Source organism: Anguilla rostrata, chromosome 5 (assembly GCF_018555375.3).
Source record: "Anguilla rostrata isolate EN2019 chromosome 5, ASM1855537v3, whole genome shotgun sequence".
In the NCBI taxonomy this organism is placed as follows: Eukaryota; Metazoa; Chordata; class Actinopteri; order Anguilliformes; family Anguillidae; genus Anguilla; species Anguilla rostrata.
Window position 1 is genome coordinate 14,120,012 of NC_057937.1, and position 22,332 is coordinate 14,142,343.

The 22,332-nt window shown below is 42.0% G+C and overlaps 1 protein-coding gene across 13 annotated transcripts in view; it reads right to left on the reverse strand.

Annotated features, from left to right (window-relative positions):
- The window catches only part of LOC135254774 (transcription factor COE3-like), a 106,473-nt gene that overhangs the window by 78,699 nt on the left and 5,442 nt on the right, over positions 1–22,332 (reverse strand). For all 13 annotated transcript variants that reach the window (XM_064335253.1, XM_064335251.1, XM_064335255.1 and 10 more), the window contains exons 2-6: positions 13,629–13,785; positions 10,474–10,537; positions 8,748–8,803; positions 4,021–4,094; positions 331–399 (exon numbers count right to left, since the gene is read on the reverse strand). In XM_064335253.1, the coding sequence (XP_064191323.1) occupies positions 331–399; positions 4,021–4,094; positions 8,748–8,803; positions 10,474–10,537; positions 13,629–13,785 (420 nt within the window). The remainder of the gene's footprint in view (positions 1–330; positions 400–4,020; positions 4,095–8,747; positions 8,804–10,473; positions 10,538–13,628; positions 13,786–22,332) is intronic.

The following is a 22,332-nucleotide window of genomic DNA, read 5'->3' on the forward strand; positions in this document are numbered from 1 at the left end:
ACTCCTGTATACCCCCTCTCAGGATAGTAGTGGGCAACAGTATGTAAATGTTGGATCTATTGTGTCTAACTGTAGAGAACAACCCTGGTCCTTAACCCAACCCTTTCAGGAGATTTTGGTTTGAGCCAGACCCCACTGGAAAATGGCCTCTAAAAATAAAGGACACACAGTCATTCTGCAAACCCACTAATTCTTACCACTGAAGAGCGCTCAATCATGGATGGAAGAAGCATGGAGATCGCTCTGAGCTTCTGTGTCTTAAAGCACTACAACCGTTTGTGACCGTTCAGAGGTCGACCAATGAGAGAGGGGGAAAGCCCGGGCCCTTACCTGTCGATGATCACCGGATCAGACGGGGTCTCGTTCCGGTTCCCACAGCTTTTCTTGTCACAACACCGACTGGAATGAAAGTGACACACTAAGCATTCACACCACCTTTATTGAGATATTCATTATACTAATACTAATCAATGTCCCTGCTAACATTAGACAGGAGCACACAAGGAGAATGACCCTTAAATTGCCCTTAAAGCACAAGTTGTGTGAAGATAACTCTTTTTGTGGGGATTTGTTAATTCCCACAGTATTCAGATAAATGACCTCCATTTCAGGCGTCTACATTTTTGCAAATGTTCAGAACCTTCTGTTCATGTTACCAGTGAATGTAGGGCATCAAAACTTAGCTACAAAGCTGCTCCCAAAACTGAGGACAGGGGTTGGGATTACAGAAATGCGTGCAGTAGTATGCATCCAAAAATGTATTTAATGCGCTTGAGAAACAAATTACATGTTGATTCAGACCAACATTAGACAGTGAGCTATTAGCTGTTTGTCAAGCTGAAAGGCATTCCTCAGTATTGGTCAGTATCTGTACATAAGGCACAATGTCATTATTTGGTGAAGAAAAGCGAAAGCTAACTGGCATCCCTGAATGGATATATTTAGTGACGCTTTTAGGTTGAGGCACTCAAAGCAGCGGCGCAGTTTCCTCGTTCCCCTCGCCTGTCCGTCCAGCTGGCTGGAGGTCCACTCAAGGTCACCCAGCCAGCCAGTGACAGTTTGGACAGCACCCAGAGGTGCCCTGGCATGGAACCCCCCTGCCCCCGTCCCGCCCGACACCACTGGCCCCTGACCGTCGGGTCCTGCGGCAGCACGTGGTGCCTAGCGTACATCCTGAGTGCCCGTTCGTACAATCACCAATCAGAGAGAGTCGCCGTGCACACACCCTAATGCAGATCACGGACAGACATGTAATGCACACCGACTCACATGCATCTTCACACAGATCATACACACGTTGCATGTATGCTGTGATACTTCTCTGTTTATCTGGTTCTTTATCAAATTTGCTTCAATTAAAAAATTCATAAACTCATTTATATAGTAAGAAAAGGTGAGCCAATACTTCAGAATGCATATGCTGTAAAAGTTGCTGAACTAAATTAAAACATAATACTCTTTCCAAAAAGAACGTTTCAGATCATCATCTTATTAACCTCTCTTTATAAATCTCTATAACTATTAATTTAAAAGAATGTATAAATGTACCTGAAAAAGAACAGGTAACAGGTTCAATGGAGTTCTATATTACGGTTCTATTTTAACTTGACCTCTAGGTAACTGTATTCTTCTATTCAGATTCTAAAAAAGAATCATAATGCATGACCTGAATAGACTAATTATCATCTTATATGCAATCCCATCACCCCTGCTGCAGTCAATGTTAACGGACAGTATTTAAGAAGAAACTCTAACATGCAATATGATCGGGGTTTATGAATCATTTAAAGCATCTGTTTCATTTGTAAGGGGGAAGAATATAAATTAGACCCTGTGTTGTTGTTGTTTTTTTACCCATCTTTGTCTGCATGTGTGTATGTGTGTGCGCACGCGTGCATGTGTGACTGTTGCCATAGATCGTGCCACCATAATTTATTCCCCCAGCAGTGTGGACCATTAGCAAAGGTTCCAGGAGACCAATTAGTATTGGAAACCCAACAGTGCGACTGTGGTGACAGCCTCCTCAAACTGCCAGAGAGGTGTTATAAACAAACAGGACCCCAGGAGCACACAGCTCCCCCTAGGGTCCGGGGCCCCTCAGACGTGAAAACAACCCTTGGCAACGCATCCATAATCCATAATCCCCTGTAGCCTGCTGGGCTAAGGCCCCACCAGTCTAATACTGGGGAAATCCACTAAGAGGACTTTCCAGTGGCCTCTCAAGCAAGACACTGGTGGACATTGGTGGGTGCAGCCTCAAACTCGAACTCAAGCTGTCTTAGGATCGCGACAATGATGGTGTGATATACGGCATGCGACCATATATGCTTCTGAGGTCAATGACAGTCTTCTGTCTTTTTTGAAAAATTTACTGGAAAAGAAAAGTCTGAAGAGAAGCGGAGATGGGCTTGGAACGACGCTTCTGTTTTTAAAGAGCGACTGCTGTAATTACCAAAAGCACAGCCGGGGGTGAAGCCATAGCTAATGATATGCAGCAATCTGGTCTGGTTGGAAGCTTCGGGGAGATGCCACCCTTTCCAAACCGCACCGTATGCCAAACTGGCAGCTGGCCTGCACAGACCATGACATCCTCTTTCTCCACGTTCACTTATGTTTCTCTCTATTTATCTGTTTATATATCAGAAGCTATATTTGCACAGCACAGAGGCTAGACAGAAAAATGCCACTTGAGGGGGGACCATTCAAATGAGTGCAGAGCTTGTACTGAATTACACATCTGAATACATTTGCATGAAAATGCATTTTAATAATTTGTTGTATTATGACTCTAGTAAATTACATGCTTTTATATTGGAATACTACACTGATCTAAAAAGGTGACCGCCTTTGGGACAGGAACAAATTCCCTTCTTCACATAAGCCTATCGATGAAATCACTCATTTTGAAAAATCTGGTTAACACTTCTCCCAGTGCTTGTGGAAGTGATTCATCACCAAGCTGAATGGGTCCACACCCCCAACATGTGACCTTACTATGACTGTGTGAAATGGCACTGATTTGACACTGATGAGGATAAGCTCAGAGTAGCACAATAAAGCATTTTTAGATTTGACAGAGGTTCTACAGTTTGACAGAGCTCAACTCCACATCTTAGCTTCTTAGTGGCATGTGGAAAAGGACTCTACACCTACATTAAAAGGACTAGTGGTAATTACCTGAATATCTAAATATTCTTTGTATTCAAACCAAACAATCAATGTTACAATTTACAAATCCATTTTTAATAATTAAAAAAAAATCCTAAACATGAAAAAGCCAATTTTATAAAAAAAGGGTTTGTAACACGAAAACATGGACGAAGGTTAAATAATATATATAAAACTGGCTCATTGAATGAACTGTATGATAAATATACACAACTGTGTGAAAATGCATTATATTGTACCATTAGTAACATAATGCCTTTATAAAACATATGTAATACCTTTATTAGCATGGAATTACTACTATATAAAGCATTTATAAGCTATAGGCAGCACTTTATTGTGGCTGACATCGAGATATATAAAATGTTTGCAATATTTGTATATTTTAGTTTTGATATAGTAATGTTGTACCTTCATACAAAATTGCAGTTATTATCATTATTATTTTTTTAATTATGTAGATTCATGTGAAAAATTATTAAAATCATGTCTTTATCACAGCCAAGGTTAGACAGCAACTCTGACTGTGTCACAACAAGCTGGTTTTATCACGTTAGTTGTAGTTCAGTGAGTACGCTGTAGTTTGGTGAGTAAGTTGTAGTTCGGTGAGTAAGTTGTAGTTCAGTGAGTAAGCTGTAGTTCAGTGAGTAAGTTGTAGTTCAGTGAGTAAGCTGTAGTTCGTGAGTGTGTAGTTAGTAGTGTGTAGTTCGTGAGGTTGTAGTTCATGAGTGTGTAGTTGCAGTGCTGTAGTGGAGTAAGTGAGTTCAGAGTGCTGTAGTTCAGGAGTAGTGTAGTCATTGAGTAACTTGTAGTTCAAAGCCCACACAGCTTCAGGAGGGCAGGCACACTTACCTGCACATGATCTCGTGGGTGAGCAGAACACGGCACATCTCTGGGTTTTTGTCTTGGCCCTCATATATGATTGCCTGTGAAAAGAAATCAGATTCATTAAAACTCACTTTGTCTCACTGCCTATTGCTATATACCACCTGTAGGGATTTCTTTATTAATTTCACTCAACAATATCCCTGTAAATTAAGACAGATATAGAGACTTAAAGGGTACAAGGACTGGCCTATTTTCAGTGGTTTCCCTTATAATTAGGAATCCACGTGTGCACACAAGTGCACCTTGAAATGAAATATAAGCTTCCTGAAAAAAAAACAGAAGGTGTTTTAAAATTAACCCCTGGGAGACAGGCGTGCCAGCCTACGTACAACCAAGCACTTTCCCTAGGTTTCGCTTTCTCACACAGACACTCCTGGTGCCTTTACAAGGATAAAAATTCAAATGGATACTGATCTTTTTTTCTAACAAGACGTATGACGAAGGGGGTCCCACTTAAAGCACACATGAAGGAGACAGCCCAAGACGGCCATTTTCCCATTGATTTCTGTTACTCCGTTGAGGGAGGCCACTTCATACCCATCCATCACAGAGCAATCTCAGGAAGACGTGAAGAAGGATGATAACTACATATTAACAGGGAGAAGAAATGTATTTTCTCCCTCATCTTCACACCCCGAGGGCCCTGGTTGGTGGAGGCGGGGGCGTGGGGGAGCACAACCGAAACCCCCCCAGTGGTCAGTCGGTCGTGCGCAAGTTGACCAGTTCCCCCCGGGGAACGATATTTTTTCTGATAACGACCACTTTTGCATTATTGATCCCAGGGCCGTGAAGGCCTCTCTTCCTTATTAAGAACTTCCAATCTCACCAGAGGGATGGGAACGGGAGGGGGAGGGGGCAGAGCGGGGGTCGATAATATTCATATGTAACGGCTGTATCTGTCACAGGCGAGAGTCACAGCGTGGAGGAATGGCCTGTCCGCCAGCCTTTTCCGGAAACGCACGCCACAGAGATGGGACATTACAGATGATATACTCCCTCCCTTTGAGAGGGTAATTCAAATAACGGGCCCCTCAATAATTTCATTAATTGCAAGCAATTCTAAATATAACGGTAAGATTAAATTTAAGTCAATGTTTTAAATAATATAGAGTATGTACATGAATATTGTGCTTGAACACTGATTACATGGCCTTTTTTTCTATTTGAGTGATACATATTTTAAAAAGACAAAACCCTGCAAAAAGACATGAATTCATTAGTTCAATTGACTGTCTTTCGTGACTACTTTATGGCAAGAAGTAAGATGGATCTGTGTGAAAGAAATTAAATTTGTATGTAGTCCCCTGCATATCTGCAGCTGTGTGGGTCTTTTTCAAAGGATTCACACGATTGTGGCCACAGGAAGAGGCTCCTCCGTTCCTAGAAATGTCAGGGCACATTTACGGGCACGATCCCAGCCCCCCCCCCCCCCCCCGCCACTCAAACACCTGGGAGACCTGGCTCAGTGGCTGCCATTGACATGGGGCTAGAGGTACATCAGAAAGAGAGAGTACACAATGACCCCAACATCCAGCGCACTCAAATGGCTCTCTCCCATTAACTCTATATTGAAGGGAAGGGGGGATCTTTAGTATATAAAATAGCTTGTGTAGGTGCTGGTTGTACATTTTCTCCCTAAAGGGCTCCAATTATGGGTTCAACCCATGACTGGAGTGGTACTCTGGAATGCAGAGGTGGCCTCAGACTACAAAACAGTGGCATAATGAAGCCCCGTCAGAAAGAAACTGATAAATACACACCCCCTGCCCGTGTACAGACTGCATGAGTTATAGCGTACATACGCACAGTGGGCTTGTCAATCAGTGGGAGGGGGAGGAGAATCGTTCCATTGTGGCGGTTGTGCATTACTGACCCCAGTGGGTGGCGGCCGCCGCCGGATTAAAGGGTATCGATTGGCCAGCGGGGGCCGACGCTTTGTGACACGCTGGGCGCCACATCGATTCCTGACAGGTTGACATGGAGAAGTGCGAGCTGTAGTGGGATAGTGACAGGGTGGGGTAGAAGGGGGGGGTTCTGTTGCTCCATGTGATAACTGACTATGTGTAAAAAGTTATTTGAAACTACGACTGTAAAACTGTTGCCCCCGACAGCCATCAGCCAATACCGACGCAGGCTGCAACATACAAAATGCAGCGTGGCGACTTGAACCGCTCGTTACACGTGGCTTCCGTCAGACCGCGCGCAGTACCTTCAGGCTGCAATCTAGAACGCAAACACGCCGCGTCCTTAACAAACAAGTGTTTAATTGAATGTAAGAAATCCCACGGAAATCTCTGGCCATGCTCCAGTGATTTGTGAAGGACTTCTTACGCTCATTTCTTGGATCTAAAAGTTCCTTTGAGGACCTCATCGCTTTGTTAACATGTCCCTGTGGAAGCCATTTTGTATCACAGAGGACATTCTCTCCGCTCATCCACTTCACTTGGAATAATTACTGCCCTGATGAAGAATGATAAAATGGCAGGGTGTTTACTTCCCAAGCAGCAAGGCTTTGTTGTTTTGACAAAAAAAGTCTTTGTCTTTCTAGGAAATAAAGATTATTTCAGTGTAACTTTGCCAGCTCTTGGCAGTTCCTGTCACATGGGACATGACACAACACCGAAAGCAATACAGCACTTGAGGCGTTGCTGTATCGTGAATACAGTCAAGGCTGCAGGGGTGTTGTTTGGCTTCACATCGTGCCTGCAATCGCCCAGTAGCTTTGCTTGTATTTACAATACAGCACAGCCATGAGTGCCATATTGCTTTCATAAAACAGTTGATGCATGTAGAAACAATTGAAATCGAAATATTATTTAATTATATATAATTTGTAAGTAATGGTTTGTGCATGGAGTGATACTTTTCACAAACCGATTGATTAACTGTTACTCTATCAGATTTACGATCACTGTAGAACATGGTCTCAGCCAATCAGCATCCAAAATCGAAACAATCCATTTATGATGTTTAATATAACCCTTGCTTCCGTTTGTGATCAGCAATTCCAAGTCAGAATAACCACAAGAAATTCTGGATTGAAATCAAAATGCCCAGCCACCTGTCACTCACAAATGATGAGCTTGACATTTCACCCACCCTGTGCAATATCACAAATGCGTATCGCGTAAATGCAAATAAGCTTTATGTCTCCAATGATTTTCAGCCCGAATGAAGGTGCTTCTCAGCCTGCCTTGAAGATTTAATGGTGTTCCATTCAGAAGAAATAAGGGAGTGAATTTAATTCCATTTCATTTAATTCAATTCAACAGAATTAAATTGTATTGAATTGAACCAGTCTAGATATTTTTATTGCCTTCCCAGTTCATAAAATGCTCCAAGTTCAAGTTCACATAAAAGTGAAAAAGTCAACATATCTAATTTTAGCATATCATGCGGTTGAGCTTTTAAACAATGTTGTATTTAAAGGCCAAACAGGTTCATAAATGAATCACAGTAATTCAGAGTGAAGTACTTATTAACACATCGTCCCAAAAGACGCCACCCAGCCAGACACTAGCTCCCATACCTGGGTCCTGGGAAAGCAGGATCTCACAGTTTATTTGGGGAGCTGCAGAACAACGCGACGCTGCTTTGACACACTTTCACAGTCCCCTTTTTAGTATCCGCAGCAACGCCGCCCCTCCCTCCCTTCTTTCCGCTACCCAGAAATGCCTGGCAGAGCGAGCCTGCCTGCCCTCCTGCGCTAACCAGACCCCCGCAGCATCACTGACAGGGCAGGTCAGGTGCGGAGGGGGGAGAGAGAGCACGTCCTCCGGGGGGCGCCGCCCTCTCCAGCCCCCCCGCCGGCTGCCAGAGGGTGCGGGGTCAGTAGCGCGGGCGGGTCGATGTGATGAGCTCTCATTTGTTTTGGATCCTTCTCTCAGGCCGTACCAGCTTGGTGAAGTGTGTCCGCTCTGGCCGTCCAAGATGGCAACCGCGTTGTCGAGTTTCCCTGGTTACTACACAGCTCCCACCCCCAACCGATTCCAGTCCCAGGAAGGGCTCAACTGCGCCTTAGAGAGCTGTGTTCTCCCATACGTGCGCACACAGTAAAATATCCGGTGTTAAATCAACTCTTACATAGCACATTTCACTCTAATAAAAGGGTCGTTTTGGCCCTATTGAATGCATATTAACTCAGTTAGAGTTGAACTAACAATGGACATTTAACTGTACGCTCAGCATAGAAAGCTAGTTTAGAAACCAATGAAATTTGGGAACTGAAGGAGGCTTAAATAGTTTTGCGACCGCGTGAACTTCTGAGGCAGGACGGAAGGCCGACGTGGTGGGAGGACTGAAAAGCAGTGACAGGTACACGGCGTTCGCTTTGTCTTTATTGACTGCCGCTGTGAGGAGCCTAGCGGAGGGAGGTTATTTATGGAATGCACGCGGGATTGAAGACATCCTGATTTGTCATTGTTCGCCATGGCGATAAACACACCCACAGTGCTCACACTTCTTCGTGGTCAGTGAACCCCGAGAGACTGTTTCACCCTGTCCCAAGGTGTACCCCGACTGTATGCAAGGACAACGCCGTACAGAAATGAATCTACCTCCCCTCCCCCCACCTTTACTGTTTGTTCTTTCTTCGTCTGATCACCCTGACGAGTATTTGTATTATTTTTATTTTTAAACATTTTTAGCACTTTTTTTCCTGAGGATCCCTTCTGCGTGGTAACGGCTCTTACCTGCTTGGTCATGGAGTCGATTAGCCGAACGTACAGGTCCTGCTCCGTCCGGATGCCTGCCGAGAGAGCGAATGCGTTAAAATCAATAGCAGCTGTGAAGCACTCAACGGCATCTCAACACAGCACAGGGTGTAACAGAAACCAATTAAAATGCATTCAGGTCTAGTCTCCGACTTTTCTCCTTTCGCACGGGCGGTCGGGAAGCTACATTTATGACACAGATAAAACGTGTTGTCTTATGGGGTAAAAGTGCTTTCCCTAGACTTCACTTCACTGCAAGGCCCAATATTTTTTTGTTCTTGAAGGCGAGTCTGCGTTATATGTGATAAACGCTCTCATAGGACTAAATGTTTTGTTGTCCAATCCTGATTCTTTGTAATGGCACATTGGATTAATTCATTATGCATTTTAATAGAATGCATCTTTAATGCTAATTTGGGTCTCACACTACAGATGGAATATGAGTTTTAAAGAATACATTTGTTTCTGGAAATTAGTCATGACCTTTTCATGTTTGCACAGTGTTTACAACAATCGTAACAATCGTCCCCGGCGTACAGGTTGCAATTTTCTTTTAACCAGTCGGCTGGGCAAAATAAATAATAAAAACAAAATAATTTGGCCGTGGCTGTTTATCACTGACGGGAGCTTCACACTCCTCCCTCCAATCACCCTGTTCCCTCAAGACGAGAGCTGGAAATGTAGAGGCTAATGAAGTATCAGTGATTATTGCCTTCCCTCCTTTGCTCTGTAGTGCAGCCTTACGGTGTCATAAAGGAAGGATGAAACAGGAATAAAGATGCTCAAGAACGAATGCCTGACTGATTGGAGGGGGGCCGCGTGGACAGGGACGGCACCATAACTGTCGTACTCAAGTCTCTCTAGTAATTACCTGTTTTTAAACAGCGTAATGTACCTGCCACTTTTTTTTTTTCTTTTTTTTTCCAGGATAGGCACAAGGGATGTTCACAATTAACCTAATAACAGATTAATCCTTAAGAGCTGTCTTTGTCAATGCTTAATGACTGTATAAACACATAGTAGGAAATTAAATGCTTATCATTAATTCCAGGTAATTCACACACATAATTTGGCTATGTTCAAATTCACACTTCTGAGCATCCAAGGAATTGTTTTTGCAATAGGTATATAGAAATTATGAGCAATTCAGTAATCATGGAAGCTTTGACTCCGGTTATTACTTGGTAATGCTGACTGAAAAGTATGAAAATGTTACACTTTTCTGTTTATCTTATAAGTGAAAAAATTTGCATAGGCGCGATATGATATATGCATTCCTCAGAGGACTAAGCATTCTAAACATCTTATCTTTAAAACTGGCAAACTGGCTGAGGTTTAAATTCTTAATTACATCCCTCAATGACACACTCTATGAAATAAAATTTAAACCGCCTAAAATTAAAATGTCTATACGTATGTTTACTGTATTGGTCTGATAAGAAACCACGTTTGTTGGGCAATCACTGTGAATTTGTAAATGTAGTTATTTACAGTAACAAGTGCAACTGGCTTTTGCTTTTTTACACTCAATTCAGCCTACACATTCTAAAGATATGGATGATATGGAGTTTCATTATTACCATAAAAACTTTTGATGAGAGAACTATGATGAGAGAATTATTTTTCAATAAATTTCCTTTTTAACTAAGCGCACTTTTTTTCTCTGTGCTGCAGAGATTTCATCAACAAAGCTGCTCCGCCTCACCATTGCTGTAGAGCAGCTGTAGCCGATAGTGAATCCCGTTGTTGGTCTTCTCCCCGTTATACTCCTAGGAAAAAGACAAAGAGAAACACCCTTTACGGCTCTACAATTCCCAGAGCTCCACCCACCTCCCACAATGATGTCATCATTAAGTGCAGTTTGATGAGACCGGGGGAAGGATATCTGCAGGTCTGTCCGTCAGCTCGCGCGATGGCATCAGCATATGTAATAGGTTCACATTACAATTTCTCGGTAAGACAACAGAATCTCTGGTGACAGCTCTGGCAGACTGTGAGTGCATTATAAAAATAATTATTCCCACTTTTCGTGATGAATGATGTGACAGCACAGGAGTAACCAGAAATAGTCCACGCTTTTAGCTATAATAAGGAAAAAATTAATTATGTCATTGAGAAAACTGAAAATGTTGTAGGTGGGAGAGCAGCGTTCAGACCTATGCAACCAACTACAGGCCTAGCCATCAATGTGCTTTAGTTTAACACATTTAAAGATCATGTTACTGACCCCACCACTGATTAACCCAATGTGTGAAGCATTTATTTGTCTCCATATTCAAAACCAAGCCATATTATGTCATTGATCTTTCAATTTTCCAAGTTACAGATAACATGAAAAGATAAATTCTGATGACAGTATTACTACTCATGAATCTTAGGAGCCTTTATTTCACTGTTCACGAGCTAAACAGCCCTCTTTTGGCCCGTGATGAGTGCTAGAATGCGCTTGCGTACAATCCTAGCCCGCACTCCGGGACTTCCAGCCTCCGGTTTCACCCCTGCGGAGGACCAAGCAAACTTTGCCATCGTGCTGGCAGAGGTCCAGGGCGGAGCCGGAGGGGTCACGAAGGCACAGACAACTGTGACCCGGCAGGGCGAAACGGAGGCTCGATCCGTGCCAGCTGGCCGTGGTCCCAATAACATCCAAAGCTCCCCTGACCTTTTTAATTCTAAAAAAAAAACTCCAATGCTAATTCAAGCAGGATGGAAAGTGGGGCTCCAATTTTTCAGAGCCTTCAAGATCCGGGACACCGATAAGAAATGTAGGAAATGGTGAATAATGTAACTTGAGAAATCGCCACAAAATTAGTCTGTCCCTTGAATGGCTAAAATTTCTTTCCCACGGAAGATTGTTTTGTAAAATAACAGACATTTTCTTTGGCTAAATGTTTTTTTTTTGTTTTTTTTAAAATAAAATTTAACCGAACGTTTTACAACATTCAACAAAATTCATTCTGTTTATATTAAAAATATATATCTCCTTTAGAATTCTGCAACTACTTCATAAGAGGCAGATTCTTAAGAAGTAATTGCAGATGTTTATTCAGCTACGCATGTAGAGGTGTGGTGTGCTGTTTAACGCTTCATAAATGACATAAGGGAACAGATATGCAGAAGTGCCCACCCTACAGTCACAAACAGGCACAGTAAATAAGCCAGAAACATTTGGTATAATTTAGTGGGAGATCTGGCCTCTGAGGCGTGTTCTCTGGGTGTTGCTGGAGGAAAAGGAGGACGTAGAAACTGCACAGGAATTGAGTAATCTGACAGACATTGCACATGTATGGATGAGTGAGCTGTGACTTTCTGAAAACCCCATTTTGAAAAGTTCAGTTTTAGTTTTGAGTTCTCTATGCTTGTTGTGTCTATATTTGAAAGCTAGTCTGATAATGATAAAACGAGAATAAACACTACAGTTATACTAGTGCTGCAATGTTCATTCACAAACGCTTGACAAAGAACAACATGGGCTGTGCCCATGACAAAGTATTCACATCATATTTGTGCACGTAGAAATTATGAAATTACCCGAAAATAATTTCAGAGAACTTTTTAGAGCCAGCTTGAAATGATTTCATAAAAGAAGTAGTTGTGTAAGACATAATAGGACCTCTCTGTACAGTGACACTGCTGGCAATAGTTCTGAAGTACGAGCCAATTTCTTTCACCACAAGCACTGAAAGGACATCCACAACTATTTAGCAACACAGCTTCAGCTTGACGCATTGTTCCATCATTCTCTGAAAACAACAGTCATTCACATATTTAAAGCATTACAATATTTAGTTAAAATATATGTTCACTTCTAAGGCTTTTATGAAAACATTACGATTTGTATGGCCCCCTAGAGTTAGTGTGGAGAATTACATCTCACAGACCTGTTGATGCCTTTTATTCTAACACCTGCACAACCTTATGGCAAGAGAAGAAATCAGCATAATGGTGAACTCATTCCTGTTAATGCAAGGCTAATTACAGACACACTACTGTAACTGTGACTTGAAATTCTCCCTACAATCAAAAATGAATCATAGTTACAGGGTACAAACAGCAATCATATGCTTCAACAAAATTTAAACTGTAACTGTGTATTTTCAAACAATATATAAATAGGAATTGTATGTGAACTCTTAAAACTCTTAAAATCAAACCATTGTATCAGTAATATGTATGAGTCAAAATACAGTTTGTATGTTTTGTTTGACTTAAATCACTAAACATATACAATGAGCAAATGTATAACTGTGTATACCGTTCACCCTATAGCTACACATGCAGAACAGACCCTGTTGCTTGAATAAATCAAGTTCTATCTAAACAGACATTGATTACATCCAGAGGAGACTCTGAGCTAAGCAGCAGGTCTGCTCTGTATGAGCTTTGGATTTGACCTTGCAAAACTGTCTGAAATAGCACATAAGCTTGTGCAATGGTGGCGTGCTGAACCATTGCAAAATATTAGCAGTGCAGATGGGGTTCAATGTGAATGGGCTTCTCATTCAGCTTTAGCTCATTTCTGTTCAATGAGGGAATACAGAAGGATCAGTATGAAAATAAGCTCCCACAGAAGCATTCTGCGGTACTGTCAGTGCACTGATATTCACCCGTTCCAACCCTGGTGTGAGTACCACACTGATAAAAGACACGCAAAGCATGCGGTGCGGCGGTCAGAGCGCTGGGGGTTGCAAGTTCAAATCCCAGCTGGGCTGCTGCGGTTTCCTGCGAGCGAGGTCTTTCACCTGGACCTCGTCAGTAAAAATGCAGCCGTTTGAGCGGGCCGCAGGGCATGGTGCGCGAAGCAGCGGCTACGCGCGTCGCTGCGAACGAGGGTGTTTCACGGCAGCGGTAAACAGGGCTTACTTTGTCCTTCTCCACAAAGTCCACATAGGAGGTCCTCTCGATCTCCACAGGCTGGCCCTGCCGGTCGTACAGCGCCAGGACAAAGTGGAAGAAGTTGGACTTGCGAAGGTTCGAGGGCGGCTGCTTCTCGTAGTGGGCCCGGGCCAAACCCACTCCACTGCAGGAGAGAGAGAGAGAGAGAGAGAGAGAGAGAGAGAGAGAGAGACCCAAAAAGAGAAATAGTGTCAGGACATGACTCATTCAGACTCACGTTTATACTTGTTATCTTTTCTTGTTCCACATTTAGCAAAGACAAAACTTGGCTGGGAACAAACTGTTACCACCATCCACCCCCACCCCCCCCACCCCACCCCACACACACCACCAGCATCCCCCTCCTTAGCAGCCTGTCTGTCAAACCCACGTCCACCGGCTCGCACTCCTCAGGGGACAGCGGGAAACACCTCCATCGATGCTCTCTCTCATTTCGCCATCGATTTAGTGACAAATCCAGCACTCAGCCTGACAGAGACTGAGGAGCCATGTTCAGTCACAGGTGCCAACGAGCCACCAAAATTCCCTCCTCTGTCAGACCACCCTGCTATGGGGTTACTATGACCGGTCCATAGCACGTATGGCTATGCTGACAATTGTGTCAATTCTCACAGACAGTGTCAGCTGCAGTATCAATATGTATTAAATTTTGTCAACTGACCAAACTGACTTCAATGAATGCTATTGATGGGCTGTGTGACAGAGGCTGTGAGATATTTTTAGCCGCTGTTCTAAGATCCTATGACACAGCACAGGCTTGAGTACTGCCAAGCTGAAGCAGTTTTCCATAGCATGACCAGTGTCTCCGCTCCTTTGTGCTACCCCAAATAACCAGTGTAGATGTACTCCAATGGGCACAAGACGGCGCTACAACATTTTCTGTCATCTCCTGTTATATCCAGTCACTCTGTCATTTTTCTGTCATCCAGGAATATGATTTGTTCCTTTTTCCCTTTGCGATGCCTTTGGCTCAGCAAGCTATATGAGCCTCTAATGGTGTGTTGAGTGGAAGGTGAGGCTGCCAGTTTGAAACTAGCAATCAAAAAAACCACTGTGGTTACAGCAACAGCTGAGAAAGCCAGAGAACAGAGCAGAATTACTAGCCTGGTCTGCCTTCTGTTATGCGATCTTTTTCATCACAATGCAAAGAGAAAGCTCAGAAAATAACGGTCGATGCAGAGAGGATCAGACTAAGATGATTTGAATGAGGCTGCAACTGTGGCCATTTGGCAACATTTGGGGAATTTACAGTAAATCCAATAAGAGACAGGACTGTGTATCTGGAATCAGGAGGAGGAAGAGAAGGAGGAGGTCAGAGGAAGGAATGGAACAGCCTGTATATAAAAAACTGGCATGCCACCTAGAAATCACTAGTGGTGTAATAGCCACAACATGAGACAGCAGAACAGAGTTTCTGAATCGGTGATGTAGCAATATAACTTGTATCCTTTTTTATATCCTTCAGAAGGGCGATAAGTCTCCAGAACTTTCTTTCTCTACAGCGTGTCATTCTTTCACTCTCCACAAATTCACCCTTGTTCAGAATGGTTTTCATGTTCAGATTTCAAAACTTTTTATTATTCCTTTGTTATTAATCCTAAAATGGCACATTTCCTCCAATATTATTTTTAGTATCAGCCCACTATTATTGTGTGAAAAAAACATTAGACATACCATAGATCCTTTCTTGATACTCAGATCTTACATTTTCTATAGCAAGAATGGAGTACACAAATGCAATTTGGGGTGGAGTTTGAAAGGGGCCTGAAGATTTCAGCCGAACCATACATGAGCCTGGATCCTTTTCAGTCCAGAACCCGACTTCAATAAGTGCGTCAGTACAGTATGGTGCATGGTGGCAAGCTTGCGCAGTATGCCGCTGTGACATCGATATTCCTGATTTACGGCTTATGTTCCCATACATAAGCTGGGTATCACTGTATTTGCAATTTACGAACCCCACGCTTGTAAAAACCATGTAAAAAAACCACCATCCAGAACCTCAAATTTTCTTTTAGAAGGCTGCTGCCTCACTTTATACTCCCCTGACAGTAACTTTTTTTTTCCTCACTGGCTCTGAGGCATCCATTATGTCACTTGTATAGTTTAGACTGCCTTTCTACAATTTCCATCCAGTTTGCACGGTGCTTCACGCTCAAATTCTGAAGAGCCAGCTACAGAGAGCCTGACCCTAACCGAGCCCAATATAACAGGACAGAATTGAACCAAACCGACTCAAACCCTCAGATTCCGGTCAGGTTTTATCGGGTGAAAATTAAAAGCCTTAATTTGGGGTGGCACAGTTGTCTTGGATGGATTACGCCATTTAAACTGCAATGACAACATTAATATTTGATAGTGTGTTACACGAGAGGGACAGTGATCCATTGTTTTCATTTTCCCCTCTGCCTCATTTTCCCATACTGCAATGCCTGTTTTTTCATGGTTGAGGGCACAAGAGAAAGGCATTATGGGAGATATTAGAGTAAGCTGAACAGGAAATTGCTGAGAAATATTTATTTATGTTCATTTTAGCCTGAATAATTCTTATATAAAATTAAATATCAGGAAAAACTGAACTTCTTTAAAACAAAGTACAAATTGCCACTTAAACAATATGACTCGCACCAACATAGCTGGATATGTGTAACCCCCCAACCAATACAACCCCACCAGAACTGACAATAGAACTATTTAAATATTGGGAAGAAAGATGCTATTTTATTCAAATACTGCATTTAATGAGCAGAATCTTATGGTGAAAGCACTTTTCTTCAAAATTCATTTCAATGACTCATAAGGCCATCACTGCTGCACATTCAGGCCAAAAAACAAACAAAAAAAAACATGACAAGCATTAGCAAGGTGTATGAAGGTGTCTTGCCAGGGTTTATTTCATTTTAATTTTACAAAATGGCATCAAAATGAAATAAACCCCTTTTCAACAGAGTACATTGTGGCTGCCCTTATACAATCCTTTAAACAATACATTTTTCAAAACATATCCAGAAAACTCAGTGACTTTGTTGTTCTCATTAGCAGTTACTAGCTACTGCACTAGCCCATATTTTGTTGACTAAAGCAGCAATACAATATGATATATAATATTTCGAGGGGAGGGGAATATATATATATACACATGGCACAGGATACAAACCTGCAACCTCCTGGCTACATGCTCAGATTCCACAAAATAGTCCCAGTGTGTTCAAAGACAACAACAAAAGCCAACAGAATGAAAAAAATATATGTGTAGACATTAGCAGCAATATCTGTGTATATATTTTCAAATACCAGCACATGTCCTATAGATTATAGGATTTAAGATGCATCTAGAATAAAGACATAGTGTAAATACGAGATGATCAACTGCTAAATAAATATGCATTATGAGCCACACATCTGATGAACATTTCTTTCACAAATTTGCATTTTGAAAGGTTACATTCATCAGTCATGACCATATCTTTCAAACAGGAGTCCAATCAGCATACAACCACCAACAAATGTTTACAGAAATGTATCGGTGTATTTTTATGGATTTAGGCAGGAACAGGGGGCCAATAACATCTGTGCAAGTACCCTCAAAAGAATGTTAAGTCAGGTTTTTTCCAAAAAGTGAATTGTCTTTTCTCTAATTTTACCAATGTTCCGAATGATTTCCCCTCTTAGCTTAAATAAATTAATTTAATTAAGCAAACAAAATCCTAAAGTGGCACATTTATTAGCATAAAGTATGGTTTCATTAATTTTGATTATGTTAACAACTGCTTCCCTCATTAACATAATTGTACAAATGTTGCTTTTTTGTAATGCTATGCTGTATAAGTGAACTGAAAGCAAGTGCGCTGACAAAATTTTTCACAGTGAAAACTATCAGCACTGAAAGCTTGTTTTCATTATAATTTTAATTATTCTAATTGCAGCTGCAACCATTTATATGTTGGCAAACCAGCCGGGAGAATAAAGCACTCAGTATAATAAAAAAAATTGATGTTCCCACATTTTTTGTACAGATTGCATCGGTAAATCAGTTAAAAACAGACAGCCAAACAACAAATAAATAAAACAGCTGTTTCTGCCCACATCGCAGCAGATGGGACATGACAGATTTCCATAGCCAACAGCCGAGAAAAATACCACACAAAACAACAGCCGCACTTGCTGTACATTGTCTCTATTAATGCTGTTCCATAAGACTTGCATCAAGTGCCTTCTTATGTGTGATATGTGAATCTCCTAATCTAGCGCATGGATGGGCCCTACAGTTTGCAGTAGAATTCCAGCAGCCATGTTGGACGATGCACAATCGTCCTTTGAAATGATCAGAGAAGGGAGGGCTGGCAGACAGGCGCTGCGCAATGAGACTGCATCTCATTGCACAGCGCCACCAGTGACCCCTGCTGGACGAGTGCACACCTGCAGGCCTGCCTGTTCAGCTGTCCATAAAGTGTCTTCCCGTGATTCATGTCTGTGCGAGCCTGACTTGGGGACTGAAGTGTAGAATGAGGCAGATATCGGCATCAAATGCTTCAGAGAAGAGTCTACACTCTCCCAAATTGATAACAGAGGCTGTCCCAATGGCCAATGGTGAAAAATATGATTGGATTGGGCATTCCAACTGCGACAAAGTGGGCGAAAGCATTCAAAATGTTATTTTCGTTACCAAAGTCAAAATTAATTGATACCATGCCGAAATTAAGAAATAAGAAAAGACTGAAAAATACAGTCAAATTCTAATCAGAAAACAAGAAAGTCCATGTTGTACCTGCAGTGGTTTAATTCAAAGTTGTCAGCAATAATTATGAGGCTACAGTCCATTCTGATGGATACAGTTTGTGACTTACACACCTGATGGCTTTTACTTGATCTCACTTATGAGATTTGGCGCACAGGTGACAGTGCAGAGGTGACAAAGCACATAGCAGCCACAGCAAGCCAACACAGACACATCAGCGCCTGGAAGAGTTAGAGAACTGTGCACCTCTGAAATGACAGTTTTGGCGATGGGACACATTTGGTTGAATTAACCGGATCACACGACAAACTAACACTTCAAAGGCTTAAGCTCTGCACGTGGTGAGGAATGGGCGAAGAAAGGGGGAGGTGGGGGGGGGGGGGGGTTGCCCGTGGAAACCCCGGAGAGCGGCCCATCCTCTCCGCCGAGCAGGCCAGGTCCACAGGGGCATTAATCACAGGACTGATGGAGTGTGACCGGGAAGTCTTTAACGACTCCGGCCCGCTTGTTTCAAAAGAATGAATTGCCCGTCACAATTAATGAGCCAGACGCCCGGCCGCCTTGTTTATACAAATGCGACACTTAAAAATCATCCACTGGCTGGCCACCAGCCACAGTTATTAATCAAATAAACAGCACTAAATCTTACGCCTGCTCTCTCTCGCGCTCTCTCTCTCTTTCTCTCTCTCACTCCCTCCACTGCTACCCGCGCCGCACGTGCAGACTTCACTGAGGGAGAACACCAACCGAAAGGAGACTTACTTCATTCCGGGTTACCCCTTGTGCATGACACAGAGGGGGAATCTCTAAGGGCGATCAGCATACACACGTTTCTGAACTGATGTTACAAAAAGCCATCTTCTGTATTACATTGCATATACAACAGCGCATTGTGAGAGTCTGCATGAGGCAGTCATTTGCTTTTTTGTGTACTCATGTTTGTCCACGCAAAACATGGAAGACATGACCAGGAGGTTCTGACCCCCCCAGTCCAGTGGGAGTCGTATCAGTAGAGATGAGGCACTCGTGATATGGGACTGAGGCCTTGTCCATTTCTCAGATACCTTTAATCCACACAAAACGCCTCGCCCGTCCCAGGAAACCAATATTTGCATAAAGCGCCGATGCATATTTCCCATGGGCTGGCTGAAGGTCTGCCAGTTCTGATAGAAGAGACACACTGATGAGGTAACAATCATGCCGCTTGTCAAAGGAGAGCTGACGGGTCACATTTAGTGATGAGTGGTAAAAAAAAATGTTTAAAACCTTCTTGAAAATATATCTGTAGGATATTAATTAATACTGGGTCAGAGGTTAATTTAAATTAAAGTGTGAATGTTCCACAGGAGCAATTTCTAAAAATGTCTGCAACACCTGAGGCTACTTTTCTTCAGAATTTGACAAAAGAACTCATAAAATAACAACATTGTCACACTGGAAATATACTGTCTTCATAGGTGATATGGTAAAAAAGAGAAAGAAACAACCCACCCCTTGCTCATAAACGTATGAATACACTGCCATCCGAGTGGAATCTTTACCGGAAAGTATTTTTTTACAGGGTAAAACATTTAGTGATTTGCAGGCTGTGTGTTTGAGTCAACAACAAAAAAACTGAACTAAAATACATCAGAAAACCAAAATAAATTATAAATTAATACAGTTTTTTGCTGTTGTTGTTTTTTGCTGTAGCTAAACTTTCATGTAGCATTTACATGAGTTAACACAGCAGTCGTTAGAGTCACACAGCGGGAGGTTATGTTGCAGTACTGTTAGATACAGTAATGTTCATAAACTGTGGGCTTTGGTTCGACTTCAAATGCAGCCTTGTAGTTCCTGTATCCCTGGTGAGAGCCTGCTCTCTCCCCTTAACACATCATTACCGCAGTTACTGCACCCGTCTAATGTTTTACTTTTTTTCTGACAGCACAAAACAGTCATTTATATTATACTTTAGCGCTGAACCACTTAGCAACTCTGAGCTTTGTACAGAGAATCGTACTTTCCCCCGACTTCAAAAGGTAAGAAAGCCTGATTCAGAGTCCAAATATAACATGTATTACAGCAGTCTGGTTCAGAACAACTTCTCTTTTGTCGCTCTCTCTGTCTGACTGTTTCATAGTTTTTTTATTTTCGCCAGACCCTAAGGTGCGTGAATATTGCAAGCTTTCTGAATGCAGGGAGTTTTAAGTTTAAGTTTTTTGTTTCTTGAACAAAATTTCAAGTTCAGTTACTTCAAGAATATTAATGTTCTTTGTTCGCCCTGTAGCTATTCAGTGGTAAAACATTGTAAGCACCTTTTTTGAGGGTGTCACTGCGTGAGGTTTTCTAGAGTTAGCTTTTGCGTCTTGCATTTGCAATCAACAAGTAAAATTTGTTTCCGTTTCTTAATTCCAAAAGCTAGAGCACAGAAACAGGGAGCTGAAGGGAATCTGGACCCGGCACAACCCTTAAGTCTTTACAGTGGATCACCTGTATCACTTTGATAAATGAGACAGATGATCTGCATAGCACAACAGGTAGCTAAGGGGTCTGGGCATTTTTGCTGACAGTCATGTATACATGCAACTGACCTGGCAATTAAGAAATGCATGGGAGAGTGTGAGCTGCTGTATCTCTGTGCAAAATCGAAGCCACGGTTACATGCAGCATAACTCAACAAAGCTGAGTCTCAAAGATTAAATAAAGTGTGAAAATGGAGATGTACAGTCATCTAAATTTGCTGGACAGTGTAAGCCGCGGGATTTCCCCCTGCGTGATTCATTAAAACAAACGTGGCAGTATGTCTCTCAGTGCGTTCGGTGTGTTAGGCACGGTGTGCCAGAAACCCAGAGCCAAGTAATTCCACAACCTTCCACTAAAGTCTGCACAACTGAAAACTGCAGGAGCTGCTTGCAGGATGAACATTGTCATTAAAGTATGTGTCATACCTTTATATGCTGCAATACACTTCTAAAATTTTAGTATTTACCACAGATAAGCAGCAACTGCATGCATGCTTACACAAAGACAAATTACTACCACATATCCTATCTCATATTACTCATTTAAAAGTCATACCCACATGTACATGTGCAAAAAGCACACACACACACACACACACACTACAGTATAGCACAGCAGAAATCATAATAGAGGCACCTTTAAGTTTTTCAGAATTTCCGAGAGCACACAGCTGTTTCAATCACAAGAGGCTATTATGGGCTGTATCTAAATGCTTCCAGCTAAAGTCTAATTTGTTAGTAATTTCGGCAAGACAAGTAATCAGGTTTTAGCAGATCCGTAATATACTACGTAACTTGCCGAGCAAATTGCAGACAAAAGTATGAAACAACAGTATTAGTGCGGTACATTTGTATGCCAGTATTTATTTGGCAGTAATGACAGACAGAAATGGAAAACAGGTGGCAGAGAAAGCTGTGATACTCTGTTCTGAATGGGAACTTCTGCTTGTACTTTAACGCTGATCCACTATCAATACAACGGAGAAATTTTAAAGATGCTTGTTATTGTTAGCTTCACTGTTTAATTTAGTTTGCTTTGAGTCATTTATCCAATATACTCAAATACGAAAACAGAGATATGGTTTTATTCACATTGAATATTTTGAGGTTACCTGTAATTCACTTCAATTGCACTGGTATTTAACAAACTAACAAGGATAAACACTTAAAACCTGTTAAGCAATCACCTGTTCAATGCAGATGGTCTGTCCTTACCTCAGAGGGACATTTAATATAACCAGTTTTGTTTCTTAACTTTAAAACAGTCCCCATACTGAGCGAAAAGATTTTTATTGCATCACTAAATGCACCCTCGCCTAAATTCTTCACACCGCCAGTATTCAAAAACCAAAAAGCAAATACAAAATGGCCTCAAACAAGCGCACATTAACAATAAAAAGGATTACACGCATACCATGTACCACATCCT